We start from the raw sequence: 23,129 nt of genomic DNA on the forward strand, positions 1-23,129 counted from the left end.
TGCTGCCCAGGCTGGAGTGCAATCGCACGATCTTGCCTCACTGCAACCTCCACCTCCCAGGTTCAAGCAATTCTTCCTACCTCAGCCTCCCAAGTAGCTAGGATTACAGGTGTGTACTACCGAACCCAGCTAATTTTTTTGTATTTATTAGAGACAGGGTTTTACCATGTTGGCCAGGCTGTCTTGAACTCCTGACCTCAGGTGATCTGCCCACCTTAGCCTCCCAGAGTGCTAGGATTAGAGGCAAGAGCCACCATGCCCAACCCCATAAGCATTCCATCAATGAATATAATTTACTTTGATCATCCTCCTACTTTTCTTGTTAGATATTTAGGTTGATTTTTTTTTTTTTTTGGAGGCAGTGTCTTGCTCTGTTGCCCAGGCTGGAGTGCAGTGGCGTGATCTTGGCTTACTACAGCCTCAACCTCCTGGGCTCAAGTAATCATTCCCCCTCAGCCTTCTCCCAAGTAGCCGGGACTACAGGCATGTGTCTCCATGCGTGGCTAAGTTTTTCTTTCTTTCTTTTTTTTTTTAAGAGATGGTGTCTCTCTGTGTTGCTGGATTTGAACTCTTGGACTCAAATGAGCCTGCTTCTTTGGCCTCCCAACATGCTGATACAGACCCGAGCCACAGCACCTAGGTTCTTGTTTTTTATTTTTGAGACAGTGTCCCACTCTATTATGCAGGCTGTAGTGCAGTGGCACAATCTCAGCTCACTGCAGCCTCGACCTCCTGGATCCTCCTGCCTCAGCCTCCCAGGTAGCTGGGACTACAGGAGCACGTCACCACCCCTGGCTAATTTTTGTGTTTTTTGTAGAGATGAGGTTGAACTCCTAAGCTGAAGTGATCCACCTAGCTTGACCTCCCAAAGTGCTAGTGTTACAGGTGTGAGCCACTGCATCTGGCTATTATCTTAACACATAATTGCAAACATGGAAATAGTGGGTTTTAAAGATCAGATCTGCCAGGTGTGGTGGCTCACACCTATAATCCTAGCACTTTTGGAGGCCGAGGCGGGTGGATCACGAGGTCAGGAGTTTGAGACCAGCCTGACCAACATGGTGAAACCATTTCTACTAAAAATACAAAAATTAGCTGGGCATGGTGGCACGTGCCTGTAATCCCAGCTACTTGGGAGGCTGAGGCAGGAGACGCGCTTGAAACCAGGAGGCAGAGGTTGCAGTGAGCCAAGATTGCGCCACTGTATCTGGGCAAGAGCAAGACTCTGTCTCAAAAAATAAAAAATTAAAAAATAAAGATCAGATCCATTTTCCCTTTTTTTCTTCCCACTAAGAAAGTTGGCCCTAAAATGCTGGATCATGAAGGAAAAGAAGTCCCAGGAAACCGAGGTTACAAGTACTTTGGAGCAGCGAAAGATTTGCCTGGTGTTAGAGAGCTGTTTGAAAAAGAACGTAAGTAAGTTTTTGACAGTTTTAGCCTTTTGTTGGTAATAATCATAAATAGATACACTGTATGCTAAGTTTTTTTTTTTTTTTTTTGAGACAGAGTCTTACTCTGTCACCAGGCTGGAGTGCAGTGGCATGATCTCAGCTTACTACAACCTCTGCCTCCCAGGTTCAAGCGATTTCCCTGCCTCAGCCTCCCGAGTAGCTGGGACTACAGGGGGACACCACCACGCCCTGCTAACTTTTTGTATTTTAGTAGAGATGGGGTTTCACCATGCTGGCCAGAATGGTCTCGATCTCCTGACCTTGTGATCCACCCACCTTGGTCTTCCTTAACTGAGAATTTTTTTTTCCCATGCCTGCCCCACTCAACTGAGAACTTTTAAGCATCGGGATGGAATCATAGGCCCATGCCATACAACTAGGACTGGAAAGTACGCCCAGGATGTTTGGTGCAGGATTCTGCCTTTGACAGGTGCTAATCTGTCAGTCTGGAGAAGGAGTTTCCCTATTCGAAGTTACCTGGAATGATTGGGGCAGGCTCTGAAGTTCATTGAATCACGTTTATGTTTCAGTTACTTACTAGTTGAAGAAATGATAAGTAAAGAACAGATAAAATCTTAGGCCTAACCCTAACATGTAAAAGTGGAGAAAAGTGAAGCTGCTTTGTGTGAATCCAAGTAGCGCACCCCACCTCTCCTCTCTCTTCCTGTCATGGACACAGGAAGCTTCAGCCAAACCTCCAGAATATAATTTGGAACTATTAATCTAGAATTTTAGTCTATTTTAATTTTGTCTTTTAGAATGGCAGTCTAAACATTTCATAGAAAAAAGTATGAGGAGCAGAGAAGAATGATGCCAGTATTCTCACCACTATGAGCGTTTTGTTATATCTCCTTCTGGTTGGTTTTCTATTTTTTTTTAAAAATATAGTTCTACTTTTATTAAACCCTGCTTATTTTAAAATTCATTATTTCAAAGCGGTTTTGCATAGGTCACTATCGTCACTTAAAAATAATTCAGAGATGGCTGGGCGCGGTGGCTCAAGCCTATAATCCCAGCACTTTGGGAGGCCGAGGCAGGTGGATCACGAGGTCAAGAGATCGAGACCATCCTGGTCAAAATAGTGAAACCCCGTCTCTACTAAAGATACTAAAAATTAGCTGGGCATGGTGGCGCGTGCCTGTAATCCCAGCTACTCGGGAGGCTGAGGCAGGAGAATTGCCTGAACCCAGGAGGCGGAGGTTGCGGTGAGCCGAGATCGCGCCATTGCACTCCAGCCTGGGTAACAAGAACGAAACTCCGTCTCAAAAAAAAAAAAATTCAGAGTTTAAATATTGTGCCATTAATTATTAAGCAATATATTTTTATTACAGGGAAGTTATAAAATGCAGAAGATCAAAAAAAACCCCACATTTTTACACCTCATATGTGATGATTGTTATTACATTGGGGCATTGTTCCCTCCAGTTTCTTTTTTTATTTATTTTTTGATACAGAGTCTTGCTGTGTTGCCCAGGCTGGAGTGCAATGGTGTGATCCCGGCTCACTGCAACCTCTGTCTCCCAGGTTCAAGCAATTCTCGTATCTCAGCCTCCCGAGTAGCTGGGATCACAAGTGCATGCCACTATGTCTGGGTAATTTTTGTATTTTTAGTAGAGATGGGGTTTCATCATATTGGTCAGGCTGGTGTTGAAGTCCTGACCTCAGGTGATCCATCCACCACAGCCTCCCAAAGTGCTGGGATCATAGGCATGAGCCACCATACCTTTCCTAGGATTTTTGTTTTAAAAAGAAAATGCTGGCCAGGCATGATGCCTTACGCCTGTAGTCCCAGCACTTTGGGAGACTGAGGTGGGCAAATCACCTGAGGTTGGAAGTTTGAAACCAGCCTGACCAACATGAATAAATCCATCTTTAAGGCCGGGCACGGTGGCTCACGCCTGTAATCCCAGCACTTTGGGAGGCTGAGGCAGGTGGATCACGAGGCCAAGAGATCGAGACCATCCTGGTCAAACAAGGTGAAACCCTGTCTCTACTACAAATACAAAAATTAGCTGGGCATGGTGGCACATGCCTGTAGCCCCAGCTACTCAGGAGGCTGAGGCAGGAGGATTGCTTGAACCTAGAAGGTGGAGGTTGCGGTGAGCCAAGATCGTGCCATTGCACTCCAGCCTGGGTAACAAGAGTGAAACTCCGTCTCAAAAAATAAATAAATAAATCCATCTTTACTAAAAATACAAAATTAGCCAGGTATGGGGGCACATGTCTATAATTCCAGCTACGGGGAGGCTGCGGCAGGAGAATCACTTGAATCGGGGAGGCGGAGGTTGTAGTGAGCCAAGATTGTGCCACCATTGCACTCCAGCCTGGACAACAAGAGCGAAAATCCATCTCAAAAAAATAAAAAAAGAACGAAAGAAAGAAAATGCTTAAGTGAATTTTACTGAGTATAATTCAAATATAGTACAAAGTTAAAGTCCTCTTTCCTCTACCCTCATCCTAGTGCCCCTCACTCCCAGAGGTAACTGATAACCATTATTATCTGTTTGGTATGTTCCCTTTCCGGGGCCTTAAAAAAAAATTTTTTTTTTTCAGAGACAGGACCTTGTTCTGTCACCCAGGCTATGGAGTACAGTGGTACAATCATACTCATTGCAGCCTTGAACTCCGGGGTCCGAGGCATCCTTCTCCCTCAGCCTCTTGAGTAGCTAGGAGCACAGGCAGGTGTCACCACCCCTGACTAATTTTTAAAAATTTCTGTAGAGATGGGAGTCTCACTGTGTTCCCTAATTTTGAACCCCTTGCCTCAAGCAGTCTTCCTGCCTCAGCCTCCCAAAGCACTGGGATTACCAGCCTGAAACCCTGCACTCAGCCGTCTTCCAGTCCCATTTCCAGGCAGTTATATGCGTATTTCATCAGTATAAGTGACAGGTGACTTAACTCCAAGGAAATCCCAGGATAGTCTGCCTTCAGGCATGGCTGAATCTGGCTCACATTTCTGTGTTGCAGTTTTGGCTTCCACTGTGTGAGCTTCTTACTCTGCCTAGCTTTCCACTCGTGACAATCTGTCATCCACTTACATCTTGTTCTTTCAGCAACAGATTTTTCTCCCAAGCAGCTCAAGCAAAATTCCCAGAACTGAGTGTAGTTGGTTTTGATTGGGTTATAATTCCATCCATATGCCACCCCTGTAGCCAGGAGGAATGCAGTACTCTGAGCCAGCCAGGCTTCAACCTTCACTCTCTCCTGGTTCCAGCGAGCATGGTGACCGCCACTTACATGACATGGCCCAAGAGTAGCAGAAGGGTGGACAGAGTTGCTGTTACCAACAGTGGGATGATAGATAGAGGCCTGCCAAATGACAGTGGCTCTCCCATAACTGTTGTGTTGTGATAGCCATTGGTATCCTTCCACATGTACTTAGAACTCTGTTACTGGGTGTGAAGGATTAGAGTATCACCGTATGAATTAACCATACCTGACATAACATAAAAGTCCATTGCAGACTTTTATTTTCCAGTTTTTTTTTTTCTTTTTTTTTTAAATTTTTTTCTTTTGAATTGGACTCTCACTCTGCCGCCCAGCTGGAGTGCAGTGGCACCTGGAGTGCAGTGGCGTGATCTTGCCTCACTCCAGGCTCTGCCTCCCAGATTCAAGTGATTCTCCTGCCTCAGCCTCTTGAGTAGCTTGGGATTACAGGCGTCTGCCACCGTGCCTGGCTAATTTTCATATTTTTAGTAGAGACAGGGTTTTCCGTGTTGGCCAGGCTGGTCTTGAACTCCTCACCTCAGGTGATCTGCCTGCCAGCCTTGGCCTCTCAAAATACTGGGATTACAGGCATGAGCCACTGAGCCTGGCCTGAAATCTGCACTTTTGACAAGCATCCCAGGTGACTGTTAGATACCATTAGCTTTTGTTCTTTGACCAATCTGGTTGGTTGTCATTTTCTTTTTGATTTTTAAGAATTACTTGGCCCAGCATGGTGGCTCACACGTGTAATCCCAGCACTTTGAGAGGCCAAAGTGGGCAGATTACCCAACGTCAGGAGTTCAAGACCAGCCTGGCCAACATGGTGAAACCCCATTTCTACTAAAAATACAAAAATTAGCTGGGTATGGTGGCAGGTGCCTGTAATGCCACCTACTCGGGAGGCTGAGGCAGGAGAATCACTTGAACCAAGAAGGCAGAAGTTGTAGTGAGCCAAGATTGTGCTATTGCACTCCAGCCTGGACGATAAGAGTGAAATTCTGTCTTAAAAAAAAAATGAGGCCGGGCGCGGTGGCTCATGCCTATATTCCCAGCACTTTGGAAGGCCGAGGCAGGTGGATCACGAGGTCAAGAGATCGAGACCATCCTGGTCAACATGGTGAAACCTCGTCTCTACTAAAGATACAAAAATTAGCTGGGTATGGTAGTGCGCGCCTGTAGTCCCAGCTACTCGGGAGGCTGAGGCAGGAGAATTGCTTGAACCCAGGAGGCGGAGGTTGCGGTGAGCTGAGATCGTGCCATTACACTCCAGTCTGGGTAACAACAGCAAAACTCCGTCTCAAAAAAAAAAAAAAGAATTACTTAAATATTCTGGATAGTAGTCCTAGTCTGAAGGTATCTTCTTTAGGACTTTCTCATGTATCTTTTTTGTTTGCTTATAATTCCTTTTGTCTTTTTTATTTACTTATGTTTCCTGTCATGCTTTTTCATTAAACATATGACAGTTCCTGTGTTACCAAAATACTTTGTGAAATAGCATTATAGGGGCTGCAGGATTTCCCATCCCATACACATTCTGCAATTTACAATCCTAGGTTATTCCCAAGTTTTCTCTATTATATTATATAAATAATACTGTGATGCATATTTCTGTCTGTGAAGCTTTTTGCTGTCTTGTATTTGATTTTGTTGTTTAATTAGGTAGGTTTCTTTTTTTTTTTTTTTTTTTAGAGACAGGGTCTCACTATGTTGCCCAGGCTGGAGTGCAGTGGCTCTTCACAGGCGCAATCCCACTACTGATCAGCACAGGAGTTTTGACCTGCTCCGTTTCCAACTTGGGTCGGTTCACCCCTCCTTAGGCAACCTGGTGGTCCCCCACTCCCAGGAGGTCACCATATTGATGCTGAACTTAGTGCGGACACCTGATCGTCATAGCGCACTACAGCCCAGAACTCCTGGGCTCAAGTGATCTTCCCTCCTCAGCCTCCTGAGTAGCTGGGACTACAGGCACGTGCCACTGCACCTGGTGATTTCTTTCTTTTTTTTTTTTAATTTTTTTGAGACGGAGTGTTGCTCTGTCACCTAGGCTGAAGTGTAATGGCGCAATATCGGCTCACTGCAATCTCTGCTTCCCAGGTTCAAGCTCCTGCTTCAGCCTCCTGAGTAGCTGGGATTACAGGTACCCACCACCATGTCCAGCTAACTTTTGTATTTTTCGTAGAGATGGGGTTTCACCAGGTTGGCCAGGCTAGTCTTGAACTCCTGACCTCAGGTGATCCACCTGCCTCAGCCTCCCAAAGTGCTGGAATTATAGGCGTGAGCCACTGCACCCAGCCAGATAGATTGCTTTTAAATGGACTAATAGATCAAAGTACTGATTTTAAAAGGGTTCTACCACTTATATAATCCCATTAATAGTATAGAAAAGTACCTATCCATGGTATTTTCATGAACATACCTGTCACCGGGCTGTGTAGCCTTGTATCAGGAAACAGCTTCACTGGAGTGTGATTGTGACTTAGGAACCCAACTATGTTTCTGTTTCTTACAGCTCTTCCTCCTCCCAGAAAGACACGTGCTGAGCTCATGAAGGCAATCGATTTTGAGTACTATGGTTACCTAGATGAAGACGATGGTGTTATTGTGCCTTTGGAACAGGAATATGAAAAGAAACGTAGGTCTCTGAGCATTTCATTTCATAATAGATGGCATCTGTTTTCTGTTGTCTCCTTTGAAAACAGGAATTTCAATAGTGTTTTATGCCAGAAGGGAGTTTTCTTTGTTGCTAATGGTCTTTAGACATGATGGTCTGCTAATTCCCTGACCCCTGAGAGGCAGTCAAGGCTGTGTGGACCAGAGGTGGCAGGTTGGGGAAGCCACAAGAGCCAAGTCTGACTGGTCCCTGTCTGCCAGGAGGTCACCATCTGGATTCATGCTAATACCAGTGCCCATGTGATACATTGAGCCAGGACTTTTGAAGCAAGTGGTCTGGAGCTGGAGCTGCTTTCTAGCATACTCTGCCCCTGCCTCCTCTGTTTTCATGTGGGTGTGTTGGGAAGCCACTCAGGTTGTGGAACTGGGGTGGAATTGTGAATGTTCCCTAAAAAGCTGCTTTGTGGCACTGAAAGCCAGAGCTATTTTAGGACTACCATAGCTCACATCCATTTCCACCCATGGGGCAGAATGAAGCATGTCCCTTTCTAGAGGGGACATCTTGGCCTTTCCCTGTATAGTGTTGAAAGCTCATTTAGAGACTGGAATAAGTAGCACCTACCCTCTCTTGTCATTAGTCAGAGTTGACTTAGTGGAAAAGTGGAAAGCAGAGAGAGAGGCTCGACTGGCAAGAGGAGAAAAGGAAGAGGAGGAAGAAGAGGAGGAAGAAATCAACATCTATGCAGTCACCGAGGAGGAGGTACGGGGGTTGGTGCCCTCTGGCACTCACTGCCATCTGCTCCAAACCATGAAGTATGGCAGGGAGGAAGCAGGGCTCCAAAATGCAGAGTCAGAGTTCACAGCCCAGCTTGCTCACCTGCAGGATGGCTGTGAAAGCACTTAGCAGATTACAGGAGAGTTTCAGGAGGCAACAGCCATGAGAGTGCCCTGTCGGCTGTGCTTTACACCATGGCTTCCTTCTTTCCTTCTTAGAGACAGGCCCTCCTGCATAAACTGGAATTGGATTGATAAACACAGGGGAAGCCATGAGCTTTAGTCCATGACCTCATCACTACTATTCACATGGGAGTGCCAGTAGCTCTTCTGTAGTCTAACACTCCCATCTTTTTTTTTTTTTGAGATAGAGTCTTGCTCTGCCACCCAAGCTGGAGTGCAGTGGCATGATCCCAGCTCACTGCAACCTCTGCCTCCCGGGTTAAAGCGATTTTTCTGCCTCAGCCTCCCAAGTAGTTGGGACTACAGGCAAGCACCACCATACCCGGCTAATTTTTATATTTTTAGTAGAGGCAGGGTTTCATCATATTGGCCAGGCTGGTCTTACACTCATGAGCTCAGATGATCTGCCCGCCTTGACCTCCCAAAGTGTTGGAATTATAGGCATGAGCCACCGTGCCTGGCCCTAACATCCCCCTCTTACAGATGGAAACAAACCCAGAGCAGAGACTTTCTCAGAGGGTCATGGTTGGGAAATCCTTGCATAATTTCAGACCTTTTGCATATTTTCTGATCTATAGGAAATACTCATTACAGTTATTAGTTTTTATTATAGTATAATAATAAAGTAATATTGTAAGTATAAGAATGTTGACATATAAGTAATGTTGACACATCTGTCTGTGCTACACCTTTTATTTTTTATATGAAACAGTACCAAAATTTCACTGCATTAAAGGAGGTAGTCTGAAACAAGGAAAACTCAGCATTTGAAATCCTTGCCTCCCAGGCAGAACTCTTCTGCAGGGCCCTGTGTTTGGAGTCCTCGCTGCCTGCGCATATCCAGCTGGATCTGATTTGCTGGACTGAGAGAAGGAAGGGGATCATCCACACACAGATAATGGCTGAGGTTCCACATGAGGAGCTTGCTGAGACACCACTACTGGTGAAGAAGCAGACTCAGGTTTAGTGACTTAGTCAGTGTCACACAGGATATAACAGGGCTGATGTTCCTGCTCAGGTCCAGCTGGGCCAGCAGTGGGGTTCAGTGCAGGTCTGAATCAGGATGGCAGCATGCCTTAGGAGGATTTCCTCTAGCTACAAATACTCATTTATTCTGTCCGCAGGTGTTTAATTCATGGCTCCTGTGAGCCATCCCCATTCCAGGTGTAGGGGCATGGTGGTACAGAGGCTTGGTGTGTAGCTTATAGTCCAGGGGGAGGCAGTCCAGTAAGAGAGACAGTGAGCGACAGCCCCTCAGTTGAGCCTGGTGCCAGGGACAGCCTGCAGATGCTCTGCTGGGGAGCTAACCCCTCAGCTGAGATCAGGACTATCCAGGGAACTTAACCAAGGGAGGAGAAGTTAAGGAGAGAGGGCTTCCAGCAGGGGCTCATTGCATGCTGAGAGATCCTGTGATGAGTATGAGAGACAAAGGACAGCCCAGTGGGCTGGAGTGCAGAGGGTGGGTGGACGCTGATGGGGAGCTGATGTCATGGGAAAGAGCACTGGAAACTGTAGAATTTTTTTTTTCTTTTCAAATAATTACAGAGTTACAGGAAGTTGCAAAGAGGACAGAGAGATCTTGTGTATGTTTTACCCAATTCCCCCAATGGTTGCATTTCATGTAGTTCTAGCACAGTAGCAAAACTGGGAGGTTGACATTGGCATAATGAGTGTGTGGAGTTGTGTCATTTGTCTCCATGTGTGAAGATCATGTGGCCATCATGACAATCAAGCTACAGAACTGGCCGGGGGTGGTGGTGATGCCTGTAATCCTAGTACTTTGGGAGGCTGAGGTGGGAGGATTGCTTGAACTCAGGAGTTTGAGACCAGTCCGAGCAACACAATGAGGCCCTGTTTATACCAAAAATAAAAACAATTAGCCGGGTGTGGTTGGACATGCCTATAGTCCCAGCTACTCAGGAGGCTGAGGTGTAAAAATTACTTGAGCCCAGGGGGTTGAGATTACAGTGAGCTGTGATTGTACATACCATAGTACTCCAGCCTGGGAACTGTCCCCTTACCACAAAGATCCCTGGTGCCGCCCCTTCACAGTTCACACCTCCCTGTCTTCACCATCTCTTGCCCTATCTGAACCCTAACCTGTTGTCCATCTCTGTGATTTTGTCATTCCAGAATGTTTTATAAATGGGATCGTGCTGTGGGTCACCTTTCGAGATGGCCTTGACACTCAGCACAATGCCCTTGCCATCCCTCTGGTTGTTGAGTTCAGTAGTTCATTCCTTTCACTGCTGAGTGCTGTTTCATATACAGAAAAGTACACACCACCAAAATGTGTTGGTCACTGGATTTTCACAGGGCTAACACACACACAGCAAATACCAGCGAAGAGACAGAACAGGACCACAATGCCAGAAGCTCACTGATGCCTCAGGGGTCACCCTCCTGACCTTTCATGACCCATATGTTTCACCTGTGTCTGAACTTTACATAATGTGGAGTCATGTGTACTCTTTTGTGGCTGATGTTTGTGGGCATTTGTGTTGTGTCCAGCTTGGAGCTTTGGCAGATAGAGCTGCTGGGAATTTTCTTGTTCCTGTGCAGTGTTTCTGTTGAGTACATGCTGAAGAGTGGAACCACCAGATCAGGGTAGGTGTGTCTTTAGTGTTAGATACAACCAGTTTATCCAAATGCCAGCAGTGGATGAGAGGTTTCCCAAGAGTCTTTTCAAGCCACCCCCACTGGGAGCTAGTCAGGGAACAAGTCATGTAGGGTGTCCGGCAAGCAGTGGATGCCTGACTCGCCACCAGACCCCCGCTCTCTTTCCAAGTCCACATTGTTTTCTTTGTTGTTAGAAATTTGTATTGACCCATAAGAAACCTCTGAGTTGATCTTCTTTTTATACATGATACATTATTTTCCATTTAAATTTTTTAAAATAGTGATACATTCACAAGGTTCAAAAGTGAAAAAGTATCTAAAGATATTCCACAAAGATTCTCTTTCCTCTTCCTGTCCCTCATCTGCCTTGTTCTCATTGCTATCAGTAGTTTCTATTCTTATTTCGTCCTTAGACAAAAGGCAGCATAATGTATACCGTGTTCTATGGCTTTTTTTTTTACTTAATCTTTTGGCTCGAGTGTCTTTCTGTAAGTACAGAACTTCCTCATCTCTTTTTTCTTTTAAATAGCTGCAGAATTGTGTGTTTTATAGAGTTGCCAGCATTTATCTAGCTGGGCACCTACTGATGGACTTTCGGTTGTTCTGTTTGTAGTCGGACGAGGAAGGCAGCCAGGAGAAAGGAGGGGATGACGGCCAGCAGAAGTTCATTGCTCATGTCCCCGTGCCCTCGCAGCAAGAGGTAGGACCACAGCTAAGAACTGCCCGGGCAGCAGGGGCTTCTCTAAAGCAGACTGCACAGAGCGCTGTAGTGGGTTTTCATTGTCCTTCCTACCCATCAGGGCAGCTCAGGATCCTGACCACATGACACCTGTGGTTGTACTCATAATAGGGTGTGGGATCCAAAAAGGGCAGGACCTTCTGCTCTAGACCATTCTATTGTTCAGATTTTTCCAATGGAGGGAGTTGGGACTCTTGGAGACTATTCTGGGTATTTAAATCAGACTCCTCAATGGACTTTTCCCATGGGGACTTCCTCCTGGCTGAGTCTGGCAGGGGTTGAAGGGCTTTGCTAAGGGGTGAGCCCTGCACTCTTAATTTCCACAGATTGAGGAGGCACTGGTGCGAAGGAAGAAAATGGAACTCCTCCAGAAGTATGCAAGTGAGACCCTGCAGGCCCAGAGTGAAGAAGCCAGAAGGCTCCTGGGGTATTAGAGCCCAGCTGGGGCTCTCCTTAGAGTTCTTCCATCCCCCAGTAGCCCTGCAAGACCCAAGGCTGCAGACAGGCAGGCCGTTGCTGTGAGGCCTCCTGCCCTTTTCTCTGCCTTTCTTTCCTCTCCTTCTTTTTTTTTGAGACGGAGTTTCGCTGTTGTTACCCAGACTGGAGTGCAATGGCACAATCTCGGCTCACCGCAACCTCCGCCTCTTGGGTTCAAGCAATTCTCCTGCCTCAGCCTCCCGAGTAGCTGGGACTACAGGCGCGCACCACCATGCCCAGCTAATTTTTGTGTTTTTAGTAGAGACGGGGTTTCACCTTGTTGACCAGGATGATCTCAATCTCTTGACCTCGTGGTCTACCCGCCTCAGCATTCCAAAGTGCTGGGATTATAGGCATGAGCCACTGAGCCCCGCCCTGCTCTCCTTCTTATTTTGTGCTGACCTGGGAGTAGGGGTCTGTCCCTGGCCTCCCTGGTAGATTTTGTACACATATTTTGCTACTGTGTGGATCCATTTATTTTTTATTGTGGAGTGTATACAACACATTGTGAACTGGCTGCCTGTGTCTTATTTTGCCTTGCACTGTGATTTTGTGAGGAGAAGAATCAATTAGTGGCTAACATTTTAAAATGCAATTTTTCAGCTGGGCGTGGTGGCTTACAACTGTAATCCCAGCACTTTGGGAGGCTGGGGCGGGAGGATCACGAGGTCAGGAGTTCTAGACCAACATGAACCAACATAGTGAAATCCCATCTCTACTAAAAATAAAAAAATTAGCTGGGCATGGTGGTGCACACCTGTAATCCCAGCTACTCGGGAGGCTGAGGCTCAAGAACTGGAGTGAGCAGAGATTGTGCCACAGCACTCCAGCCTGGGTAACAGAGTGAGATTCCATCTCAAAACAAACCAGCCAACAAAAATGCAATTTTTCTTTTTTTTTTTTTTAATCTTTTTTTATTTCCTTCTCCCAAAAATGCAGTTGTTCTAAAAGACACATCTTCTCTTGAAAAATGAGTGATGTGTCAGCCCTGGGCACATACCCCACAGGTCAGTGACCAGATCCCTCTGTGTCAGGTGCTGCTCTGGGCTCTCTGTTTGCACCCCTCCGCCTGCTCCACTAATTTCTCCCTGGGTGGCAGGAAGTTGAGTTTGCTACTCCTGTTTTATAACCTGTTTTGCAGAGACCTGTTTTATTAAAGATTTTTATAAGAAAGGAAAAACTCCATGTGTTCAGCTTGTTCCCTGGGCTAACAGCTGTAAGGTGACATTGGCCTTAAGATGTGTGGCCAGTCACTGAAGGGCAGTGCTATCCTGCAGGGGAATCCCTGAAGCCCCAGATCCAAGTGTGGCAAGGACAGGACCAGATCCCAGGAGCCTAGGATGGGGGAGCTGATCCACTGTGGCCTCCGTGACCACAGCTATAGGCAGGGCTGCTTGCAATGGGCCGCACCATGGCCTGTTGAAAGCACACAGTGGATACAAGCTGATTCTAGAGCTTCCTCTGAGCTGGGGCTTAGCGCTCCAGTGGGGAACCATGGTCAGCAACTACAGCCACTGGGCAGGATGGGGCCTGGCCTCCTGCCCTCTGCAGGGTCACTGGAGTGTCTGGGAACTCAGGGTCAGGGCCAGATGGCTGTTCCCAGGGCCAGGGCTCCAGCTCAGGCTGTTTGAGAACAGGAGCCCATCACACAGCAGAATGCCTGAGATGGTTGGTCTGCAGGGAGCAGCTCAGTCTGAGGGTGGCAGAGCCACGTGTGGCTCTGGGTCAGGAGAGAGTGGCCAGTGCTGGGCCCTCTCTAAGGAGCCTGAGGGCCACAGGCTCTGTGGAAAGGGTCTGAGCGAGGGAGTCGGGACCTAGCAGGTAGGGAACTTGATTGAGGATGCTCCCTGTGGTCACAAGGGGAGGTCCAGGCGGGACCAGGTCAGGAGGCGGCTAGGGCAGAGGCCCAGGCAGGAGGTGGGTGGGCTCGATGGGGACAGGAGTGGCAAGGGTATAGGTAAGGATGGGGAAGGGGCCCCCTTGCCTCTTGGCTTCTCTGAGGGCAGGGCTGGCCAATCCCAGCCCTCAGCTGAGCCCAGGGGCAGATGTGTGCAGGGAGGAGACGGGCTCCAGGTTGGAGCTTTGGGAGTCCTTGGAGGCAGCAAGGCAGACTCAGCTCTGGAACCCAACACCCAGCCTGGGCCTGCAGGTGGGGTCTCTGAGCAAGACCCTTCGGGTCCCAGCCTCGGCTTTCATACTTTGAAGTCGAGAACTGGACCTGTGCTGTCTGAGTTTGCCCTGGGGTCTGGGCCATCCTGTGGTTTGTGCAGAGGTCTCAGAGGGCCCTAGGGACAGACTGACCCGTAGGTCTGAGCCTCTGGGAGCATGGGGGTGGCAAGGCTCAGACAGGCCTGGGTATAGGTTTGTCTTCCAAGGGGCACATGTGTACTCTTGTGCTTCCTGGCATTTAGAAGGGAGTGGGAAATTCAGACATCAGGCCTTCCTTCTCCATGGGAAGGATGGCAGGTGCCTGGAGCCAGGCATGTCTTGAAAGCCAAGGGCTCTGGGCCTTCCTCCTCCAGTTCTCTGTTCCAGGCCTTCAGTGCACAAAAGTGCCCCCCTCCTGGGATCTCTTCAGGGCTCCCTGGGATGCAAATGGGCCAGGGATTAGGATTCCACATTTGAGGAAACAGGTTAAGAATGGAGAAGCACCCAGGTGGACATCCTCTAGGTGTCCCTGGCAGAGGAGGCCCTTGCTGCTTATCTGCACAAAGGCCCTACAGGTGGGACAGGGTCTCAGCAGGGCTCCAGCCCCAGGCCTGGAAACAGCTGGGGGTGGGGGAAGGTGGCTGGTGGGTGTGGTCATCAAGGCAACAGAACCTTTTTCAGAACAGAACAGTCTCAGGAGGCTTTTTTTGGTTAATAAAATCTGCTGAATGATTTTTTTAAAAAAATGGTTAATCAAGCCGGGCGCGGTGGCTCACGCCTGTAATCCCAGCACTTTGGCAGGCAGGTGGATCACGAGGTCAAGAGATCGAGACCATCCTGGTCAACATGGTGAAACCCGTCTCTACTAAAAATACAAAAGATTAGCTGGGCATGGTGGCGCGTAATCCCAGCTACTCAGGAGGCTGAGGCAGGAGAATTGCCTGAACCCAGGAGGCAGAGGTTGCGGTGAGCCGAGATTGCGCCATTGCACTCCAGCCTGCGTAACGAGTGAAACTCCGTCTCAAAAAAAAAAATGGTTAATCAAAAAAGGCTTTGGCTCTGCTTGTGGTTTTCTGAAAAGCTACTTTTTCATAGTCACGTTTCCATCAACTTCCTTCTCTCACATTGCCTGTCCTCCTGTGTCTCAAACACACCATCTCCCTCCTGTTTTGCTTTAAGACTCGTCACAGCATCCTCACCCAGGCCTCAGACTGCCCTCCTCCTGGTCCTCCTCTCCTGCACCCCCAACTGCCTGGCCCCACCTACCCTTGGGCAATTTATAAACAGGGAAAAGATGAAATCCTTTCTCCTCTTGCCCTGCACATGCCCACCGCATTCCCTGAAACCCTGGCAGGTTCTGGACACAGAGCTGGGGCTTCTCACCCTGCTCACCGCACAGCGCTGAAAGCAGGAACCCACCTGGATGGACATCAGGCCTGGCCCAGCACCCAGCTGACTTTCAAGCAGAGGGATCTACGGGGGCAGGCAATGCCACCCAGCCCCTTCTGGCATCTCCACACTTGCTACCTGCCTACTCCACTCAAAAGGATGCAAAGTGAGGTGTCCGTGGAGGGCTGGCTTGGTGCTGAGTTACGCTTCTCTGCCGCAACTCCCGGGGCTTTTAGCAGGTGCTGTAGTCTCTGAGCCTGGGTTTCCTCTCCCACTAAATGAGCTGTTGGAAGGGCAGAGCTGCTAACAGTTCTCTCTAGCAGAGCCAGGATAGAAGTCTGTGAAAAACTGGTGTGTTTGAGTGGCTGGGAAATCAGGTGAGGGGCTGTGAGGGGAGGAGATGATGCTGGCAGAAGAGGAGCCTTGAATGTGTGTACATTCCTGAGAGTCTGGGGCTTAGCACTGAACTTACTTGAGCAGGAGATGCCTTTGTAGGATCCCTTCTAGCAGCAGATTGGGTAAGGGGTTGTGCTAGAAGGACTAGAAACAGACCAGGGAGGAAGCCAATCTGATTCTCTAAGGGATGGCTTGGTTTGGTCAGGGGTTAGCAGTAGAGGTGTGAGTTGAGATACCAAGGTACTGACCCCTGTATTTTGAGTCAGATCCTCAAGCGTGAGACCAGTGCCATCAACGGAAGCAGCAAGAGTGGAGGTGCTCATTTGGCCCATATTTATGATATTTCAGGATTCTGGGAGGAGAGAATGGATGTCTGTGTTTTCTCTGGTCACTAGGTAAGTGCAGATAGGCTGTCTATGGAGGAGCCTTTCCAGTCAGCAGCCAGCACCAGCCAGAGTGCTGAAGTTTATGACTGCTGTAGCCAATTTCTGCTTTATTCCTGGTTTTAATTTTCTACTATTTCGTAGCAAGCACGCTTCTATATGAAAGACACAGGGTATTGTGGTTGGCCTCTGGCCTTCATGGTGTTTTTTCACCTTTTTTTCTGACTGAGGACACATTTTCAGCACTAGCCTTGGCATCACCACATAAAGAAAATTTGGGGCTGGGCATGGTGGTGCATACCTGTAATTCCAGCACTTTGGAAGGCCAAGGTAGAAGAATCATTTGCTTGAGCCCAGGAGTTCAAGACCAGCCTGAGCAACATAATGAGACCTCTTCTCTACAAAAAATTAACAAATTAGCTGGATGTGATGCATGCCTGTAGTCCCAGGCCTGTGGTCAAGTACGAGAGGCTGAGTTGGGAGGATGGCTTGAGCCTGGGAGATTTGAGGTACCAGTGAGCCGTGATTGTGCCACTGTGCTCCAGCCTGGGAAACAGAGGGAGACCCTGTCTCCAAAAAAAAGACCGGATGTAGTGGCTCATGCCTATAATTCCAGCACTTTGGGAGGCCAAAGCAGGCAGATCACGGGGTCAGGAGATCAAGACCATCCTGGCCAACATAGTGAAACTCTGTCTCCACTAAAATACAAAAAATAGCTGGGCGTGGTGGCACAAGCCTGTAGTCCCAGCTACTCGGGAGGCTGAGGCAGGAGAATTGCTTGAACCCAGGAGATGGAGGTTTCAGTGAGCCGAGATCGCACCACTGCACTCCAGCCTGCCGCCTGGTGATAGACCAAGACTGCCTCATAAAAAAAAAGAAGAAAACTTGTCTGATAGTGTTGTGTTTGTTGTAGGTTTATATTTTATATTTTAATAATGGCAAGTGTAGAAAGAAAAAGATGAGAAAGAAGGAAGGAGAAAACCAGGTATGAATGTCCCTTTAGCCACTTGGAGGAGGTCTGATCCAGGGAACATTTCCATTATGGGATACCCTCTTCATCATCTGAGATGACACAAACAGTTAAAATGCAGTCAGCTCACGGCCACTAGCTTTAAGAATGTTAAATTCTTAGGCTGGGCACGGTGGCTCAGGCCTATAATCCCAGCACTTTGGGAGGCCGAGGAGGGTGGATCACGAGGTCAAGAGATCGAGACCATCCTGGTCAACATGGTGAAACCCCGTCTCTACTAAAAATACAAAAATTAGCTGGGCATGGTGGCACATGCCTGTAGTCCCGGCTACTCGGGAGGCTGAGGCAGGATAATTGCTTGAACCCAGAAGGCGGAGGTTGCGGTGAGCCAAGATCGCGCCATTGGCGAGCCAAGATCGCGCCATTGCACTCCAGCCTGGGTAACAAGAGCGAAACTCCGTATCAAAAAAAGAAAGAAAAAAAAAAGAATGTTAAATTCTTTACCTATTTAAAAAAAACTGCAATATGCATTTTTTTCAAATTTGGTGCATTAAATGAAACAAGTATTTTTTAATTGTTCCATTTCAAATTAGCATGATTTCATTTCAAATAAAATGCCACTGCGCTACTCAGGAATTTACCACCGAAAGAGGAAATATAGATATTAGACAGCTTTATTGAGGTATAATTTACATACCATAAAACCCACCCTTTGTAAGTTTACAATTTAATGATTTTAATAAACTTCTGGAGTTGTGCAACCCTTACCACAATCCAGTTTTAGAATCACCCCACAAAGGCAAGGGAGTGGTGGCTGGGCTTTCTGACAAAATCTGTACTCAGACCAACATGTCCCCCATGGACCCCAATCAGTTCCAGGCTAGGGCAGTGGAAAGGCCAGTTAGCTATCCAGCCACCATCCTGCTCCATACTTCATCCTGGTCCCTGGATTCCACACCACCTTGTGCTCTGGTAGCTGCTCTGAGCTGGGGGCAGGCCTTCTTTTCTAGAGTTCTGGACTTTGACCTGAGCTAGCCCCAGCATGCGGTCACTTCCATCTCATCTCCTTTTGTCTACTTCTACCCTGGAGTAGAGGTTATTTCCTGCCGCTCTAGCTCTCCGCTCCCATCAGGTATACCAAAGTGGGACTCTCAGTTGCTTTTCAGTGGCACTTTGGGGTTTTCTGTCTGATTCGGTTGGGTATTTCCCATGGGAGTGGAGTACAACCTTTTAGAACAAACAACTCTTCTGCCTTCTCCATGAGGTCTGCCTTTGCAGAATGCTCATTCAGTCCCTTCCTGTCTTGACTTGAAAGGTTTGCTGGGGTCCTCATGGTGGCACTGGGGGACTTGCTCTCTGTGGAGTCTCCTTCAGCTTCTGGAAGACCTTCCCCTTTTCTTCTGGATTTTTGTCTGCTTTGTCCACAGGTGCATTACAAGGCCCCAGGAGAGTGCCCGCCTGTAGTAGGCATTCATCAAATGTATTGAATACCTGGAATTGGAGTGCCACAAGGGAGCTGCCTGGAGGGCTCAAGGGTGCTGTCAATTCCTTCCCATCTGGGGAGCTGGGAGGCCTAGTCCTATTGGATCTAGTGTAAGCTTCTTACAGATGTTTGGATCTCCTTTCTCTGAGGGACCCTAGTTCCCTGAGCCAACTTAGGAGTTGATCTGCCCTTCGGCAGAGTCTCTCTGTTCCTCTTCCTAGACTCATGCTTTTTGGCTGGGTCACTTTCCCAACTGGGTCTGTAGCAGTTCTGAGCTGGGCCATCCAGCCGTTTGACAGCTGCTTTGGAGATGAGAGGTCCTAGCTCCTCCTTCTGGCCTAGCTTCCCATCAAATGGGGCCCTGGGTCCTCTCCTCACAAGGATTTTGGCCTCTTCTGCAGTTTTGTAGCCAGCCTGGATTCTGGCCTTCTGCAGCCTGCTCCCTCCCTTCCCTTCTGCCCCTGGGAAGAGTGACCTCTGCCACTGCTGGGGAGGGGGACTCTGCACTTCCCGTTCATCAGAGTGGGCATTCAGATGACACTGCCATGGTCATCCCCTTCCCCGTGATCCATTCCGGAGGGGTCATTGCAAGTCCAGGCCTGCAGGCCCAGAACTCCCGTCACGGCCTCTGCCTGTTCCTGACAGGAGGTCTGGGAGGCAGCAGGTAGGGGAGCCTGGGCAGGTGGACCCGGCCTGGGTGGAGGGCAGGCAGGTGGCGCCGGACACCACCTGGGGTCCCAGTGAGGAAGGGTCCTGGTGGGCAGTGGTTTAGGGACCAAGCGGATCCGCGGTGTGGGCGCGCCGGGGTGTAGATCAGGAAGGGGGCAATGGTGCTGAGGGCGGGACTGTCTGGGGGCGGGGCTTTGGGCGGAGTCGGGTCGGGCGGAGTCGAGGTCGGGGCTGGGGGCGAAGTGGAGGTCGGGCTGAGGGCGGAGTCGGGGAGGATTGAGGTAGGCCTGAGGGCGGAGTCGGAGTGCGCTGAGGTGAGCCTGAGGGCGGAGTCGAGGTCGGAGTTGAGGGCAGAGTCTGGGGGGCGGGGACGTAGGCGGAACCGGGGTCGGGCTGAGGTGGGCCGGAGGGTTAGGCCCGGGGGACGGAGTGGGTGCCGGGTTGAGTGGGGAGCCGGGGTGGGGCGGAGTCGGGGACAGGCTAGGGTGGGCCTACAGGCCGGATTGGCCTGGCGCGGAGCTGAGGGCCGGCCGGAGTTTCGCGGAGGGCCGGGTTTGGCGGGTCTCGGGCGGGGCCGAGCCTAGCCGGGGCGGGACCCAGCCGGGGTGGGGCGGGGCCGAGGCCGAGGCAGGCGGTCGGCTGCGCCGGGGGTTCAGGTGTTGGGCTGCTCCACGTAGCTAGGCGGCCCGCAGGCTGGAGCGAGCTGAGCTTGGCCCGCGGCTTGCGTGAGCTCAGACCGGTTCCAGCGTCCAGAGCGCCTGTCCTTCGGCTCCCTCTAGGCCATGGCGGGGCCGGGCCCGGGCCCGGGGGACCCGGACGAGCAGTACGATTTCCTGTTCAAGCTGGTGCTGGTTGGCGACGCGAGCGTGGGCAAGACGTGTGTGGTGCAGCGCTTCAAGACCGGAGCCTTCTCGGAGCGCCAGGGAAGCACCATCGGCGTCGACTTCACGATGAAGACGCTGGAGATCCAGGGCAAGCGGGTCAAGGTGGGAGGCCGGCCAGGGCCCCTGGAAGTCTCTCTCTTGGCGGGCGGGGCGGGGGGCAGCGGAGCCCCAGGCCTCCGCAAGCGCCCCCAGTGTCCGTCTGAGGTTTCCTTTGGCTTCCTCTTTTTCCTTTCTCGGGTCGGAGCAATCCTGGGTCCCGGGGTCTGGGCCGGGTTCGAGTCCTCAAAGTGCAGGCCCTGGGTTGCGGGGAGGGGTGAGGGAGTGTGGAGGAGACGGCCCTGCCCTCTGGAGCTCACACCCTGGGGGGACTGTACTCCAAAATAACTTTAGCCTTTGGGAGGCAGGGGGTTAGATTCCCCTGCTCCAGGTAACAGCGGAGCGCCTCGGAGTGCGGAGACCAGACGCTCCCCCGCCCCCCACCGCGGTGGCAGCCCCCAGCTCGGCCCACGCGCGGGGCACTCAGCCCGAGAACTGCACCCCCTAAGGACTAGGAGCGATCAGGAAGTAGTTGCTTCTAGCCCCGGAGGGCCAAAACTTTTTGTCAGAATTTCCGGCCTGGCCACGCCTCCCTGCAGTCTCTTTGTGGACCTGGTGGTGGAACTTTTACTCCATTAGGGCCAACCCCTGTTCCCTCCCCCCGCTAGAGTTTGATAGAAACTGAAAACTTAACAGATACCGGAAGGTGGGGGAGAGGATCTAGCTTTGGCAATGGCTCCGAATAAAAACAGCAGGATGTGGTTGCCAGTGTCCTGGCAGTGGTTTGATAAATATTTGTAATGAATGAAATCAGAGTTTCTTAACCTACGTGTGAGTACTCCCTAATCAACTAGAAGACCCTGGGCTGAAGGCACTCAGTAACTTTTCTGAACGTACTGTACAGCAATCTTTGGTTGCTTTCATGGTTTCGAGTCCCCATGATCTTCAGGACACCTTTCAGAGCACAGGGACCGGACGATCTCTGCCAGGGAGATGGGAGTCACTTGAGCCTTGCTGCTGCTGGGCTCTGCCTCTCGGAGTGGCTCTAGGCCTGCTCCTTGTTGCCTTTGGCTAGGACACGTAGCTCTTTGTCTTTGTTTCTGTAAAATTGGGATAATTTCTGGGTGTTGCCTCCCTCTTGCCCTACGATGGAGAAAAAAGTAAGTCAACAGCCTTTATGTGACCACAGTGCCTCTCGGATGTGACAGCGAAGCAGAAACTCCTGCCTGAGGGTTTTTTTTTTTTTTTTTTAAATAGTCTTCTGGGGTCTGTGTTTTGGTCTCCGTGGATGGAAAAGAGCAAGGTGCAGAAGGCAGCTTTGAGTCACTTGGAACCACCCTTTTGGAGCAAGTAGCCAGGGAAAGGCTGGAGTGGGTGTAGTGTCCGTTAATGAGTGTGTGCCCAGTGATGATGCCAGCAGCTGTAGGGAAAGGGGAGTGTGAAAAACAGGCCAAAGAGCAGTGGTGTCCTCAGAGCTCTAGTCCTGTGCCTGGAGCATCTGTGGTGGCCCAATGCTGATGGTGGTCAGGGAGCGGGCAGGGTTCCTGTTTACCTGTCGAGATAACAGCCTGTGCCCCAGCAGACCTCCTGGTTTACTGTGCACAGGTTATGTAATTCAGGGCTGGGCAGTTCGCTATTTCCTTTCCTTATGGTTGCCTCCAGGTTGTCCTTCCTAGGAGGCAGCCTGTGTGCCGGGAAGCAGAAGAGCTGTGTAGCTGTGGTAAAACCTCTCCAAGTTACAGCTGCTGCCCTTCTTGAGAGACTGTTGGGAGCCAGATAGGTTACAGGTGCATTCTCTGCTGACTGTTGGGAATTCTTAACCCCACTCACACAGGATGGAGTCTGGGCTCACAGCTAAGAAATGACAGGTGGGAATATTTTTCCCAAATTTTCTGACTCCAAAGCAGGAGCAGTTTTCCCCCCACAGCCAACAAACAGCTTTTCAGAATCACATTGTCTGAAGTTGGGAAGCCTCTGGCAGTTGTTTACCTCCTCATTTTGCAGTCAGGAAAACCCAAAGTCTAGCCCACTTCAGAGGCTCCAAATTAAAGCTGGGCAGCCGTGAACCTGAGCAAACACTGTCCTTCGAGTCAGGATTCCTGGGGTCCACTGCCTCAGCAGGAGCAAGCGCTTTTCCCTCCTCCATCTGTAAAGTGCCTCTGAGTAGTGTTTTGGCAGTGTGATTTTTTTTTTTTTTTTTTTTGAGACGGAGTTTCGCTCTTGTTGCCCAGGCTGGAGTGCAATGGTGCATTCTTGGCTCACCACAACCTCCGCCTCCTGGGTTCAAACGATTCTCCTGTCCCAGCCTCCCAAGTAGCTGGGATTACAGGCATGTGCCACCATGCCCGGCTAATTCTTTTTGTCTTTAGTAGAGACAGGGTTTCACCATGTTGGCCAGGATGGTCTCAATCTCATGACCTTGTGATCCACCCACCTCGGCCTCCCAAAGTGCTGGGATTATAGGCGAGAGCCACCGCGCCCGGCCAGCAATGTGATTTTTAAGTCAAGTTTTTTGAGGTCTAATTTACACACAGTAAATCATTACCACTTGAGGTGCACAGATCTATAAACTTGACAAACATACACAGACATACAACCACACCACAACCAAGATCGAGAATTTTTCCACCAACCCAGAAAGTTCTTTTGTTCCTTTGTAGTCAGTTCCTTTCACCCCATCCTCTGGCAACCCCCGATCTGTTTTTTGTCCC

The 23,129-nt window shown here is 49.7% G+C and overlaps 2 protein-coding genes across 8 annotated transcripts in view; both read left to right on the forward strand.

The window, feature by feature from the left end:
- ISY1 (ISY1 spliceosome associated protein) overlaps positions 1-13,240 on the forward strand; it is a 32,330-nt gene extending 19,090 nt beyond the window's left edge. Inside the window, exons 7-11 of the mRNA XM_008982232.5 lie at positions 1,295-1,412; positions 7,168-7,290; positions 7,907-8,028; positions 11,458-11,544; positions 11,910-13,240. Of these exons, the coding sequence (XP_008980480.1) occupies positions 1,295-1,412; positions 7,168-7,290; positions 7,907-8,028; positions 11,458-11,544; positions 11,910-12,017 (558 nt within the window). The 3' untranslated portion in view covers positions 12,018-13,240. The remainder of the gene's footprint in view (positions 1-1,294; positions 1,413-7,167; positions 7,291-7,906; positions 8,029-11,457; positions 11,545-11,909) is intronic.
- Positions 12,326-23,129, forward strand: part of RAB43 (RAB43, member RAS oncogene family) — a 43,125-nt gene continuing 32,321 nt past the window's right edge. For 2 of the 7 annotated variants that reach the window (XM_008982234.5, XM_078351784.1), the window contains exons 1-2: positions 12,326-18,939; positions 20,278-20,484. In XM_008982234.5, the coding sequence (XP_008980482.3) occupies positions 20,281-20,484 (204 nt within the window). In that variant the 5' untranslated portion in view covers positions 12,326-18,939; positions 20,278-20,280. Of the gene's footprint in view, positions 18,940-19,719; positions 19,897-20,122; positions 20,485-23,129 lie in introns of those variants that run through there. The other 5 variants (XM_035273826.3, XM_078351785.1, XM_035273825.3 and 2 more) reach the window with 3 other exon arrangements.

The sequence above is a fragment of the Callithrix jacchus genome, chromosome 15 (genome assembly GCF_049354715.1).
Source record: "Callithrix jacchus isolate 240 chromosome 15, calJac240_pri, whole genome shotgun sequence".
Classification (NCBI taxonomy): Eukaryota; Metazoa; Chordata; class Mammalia; order Primates; family Cebidae; genus Callithrix; species Callithrix jacchus.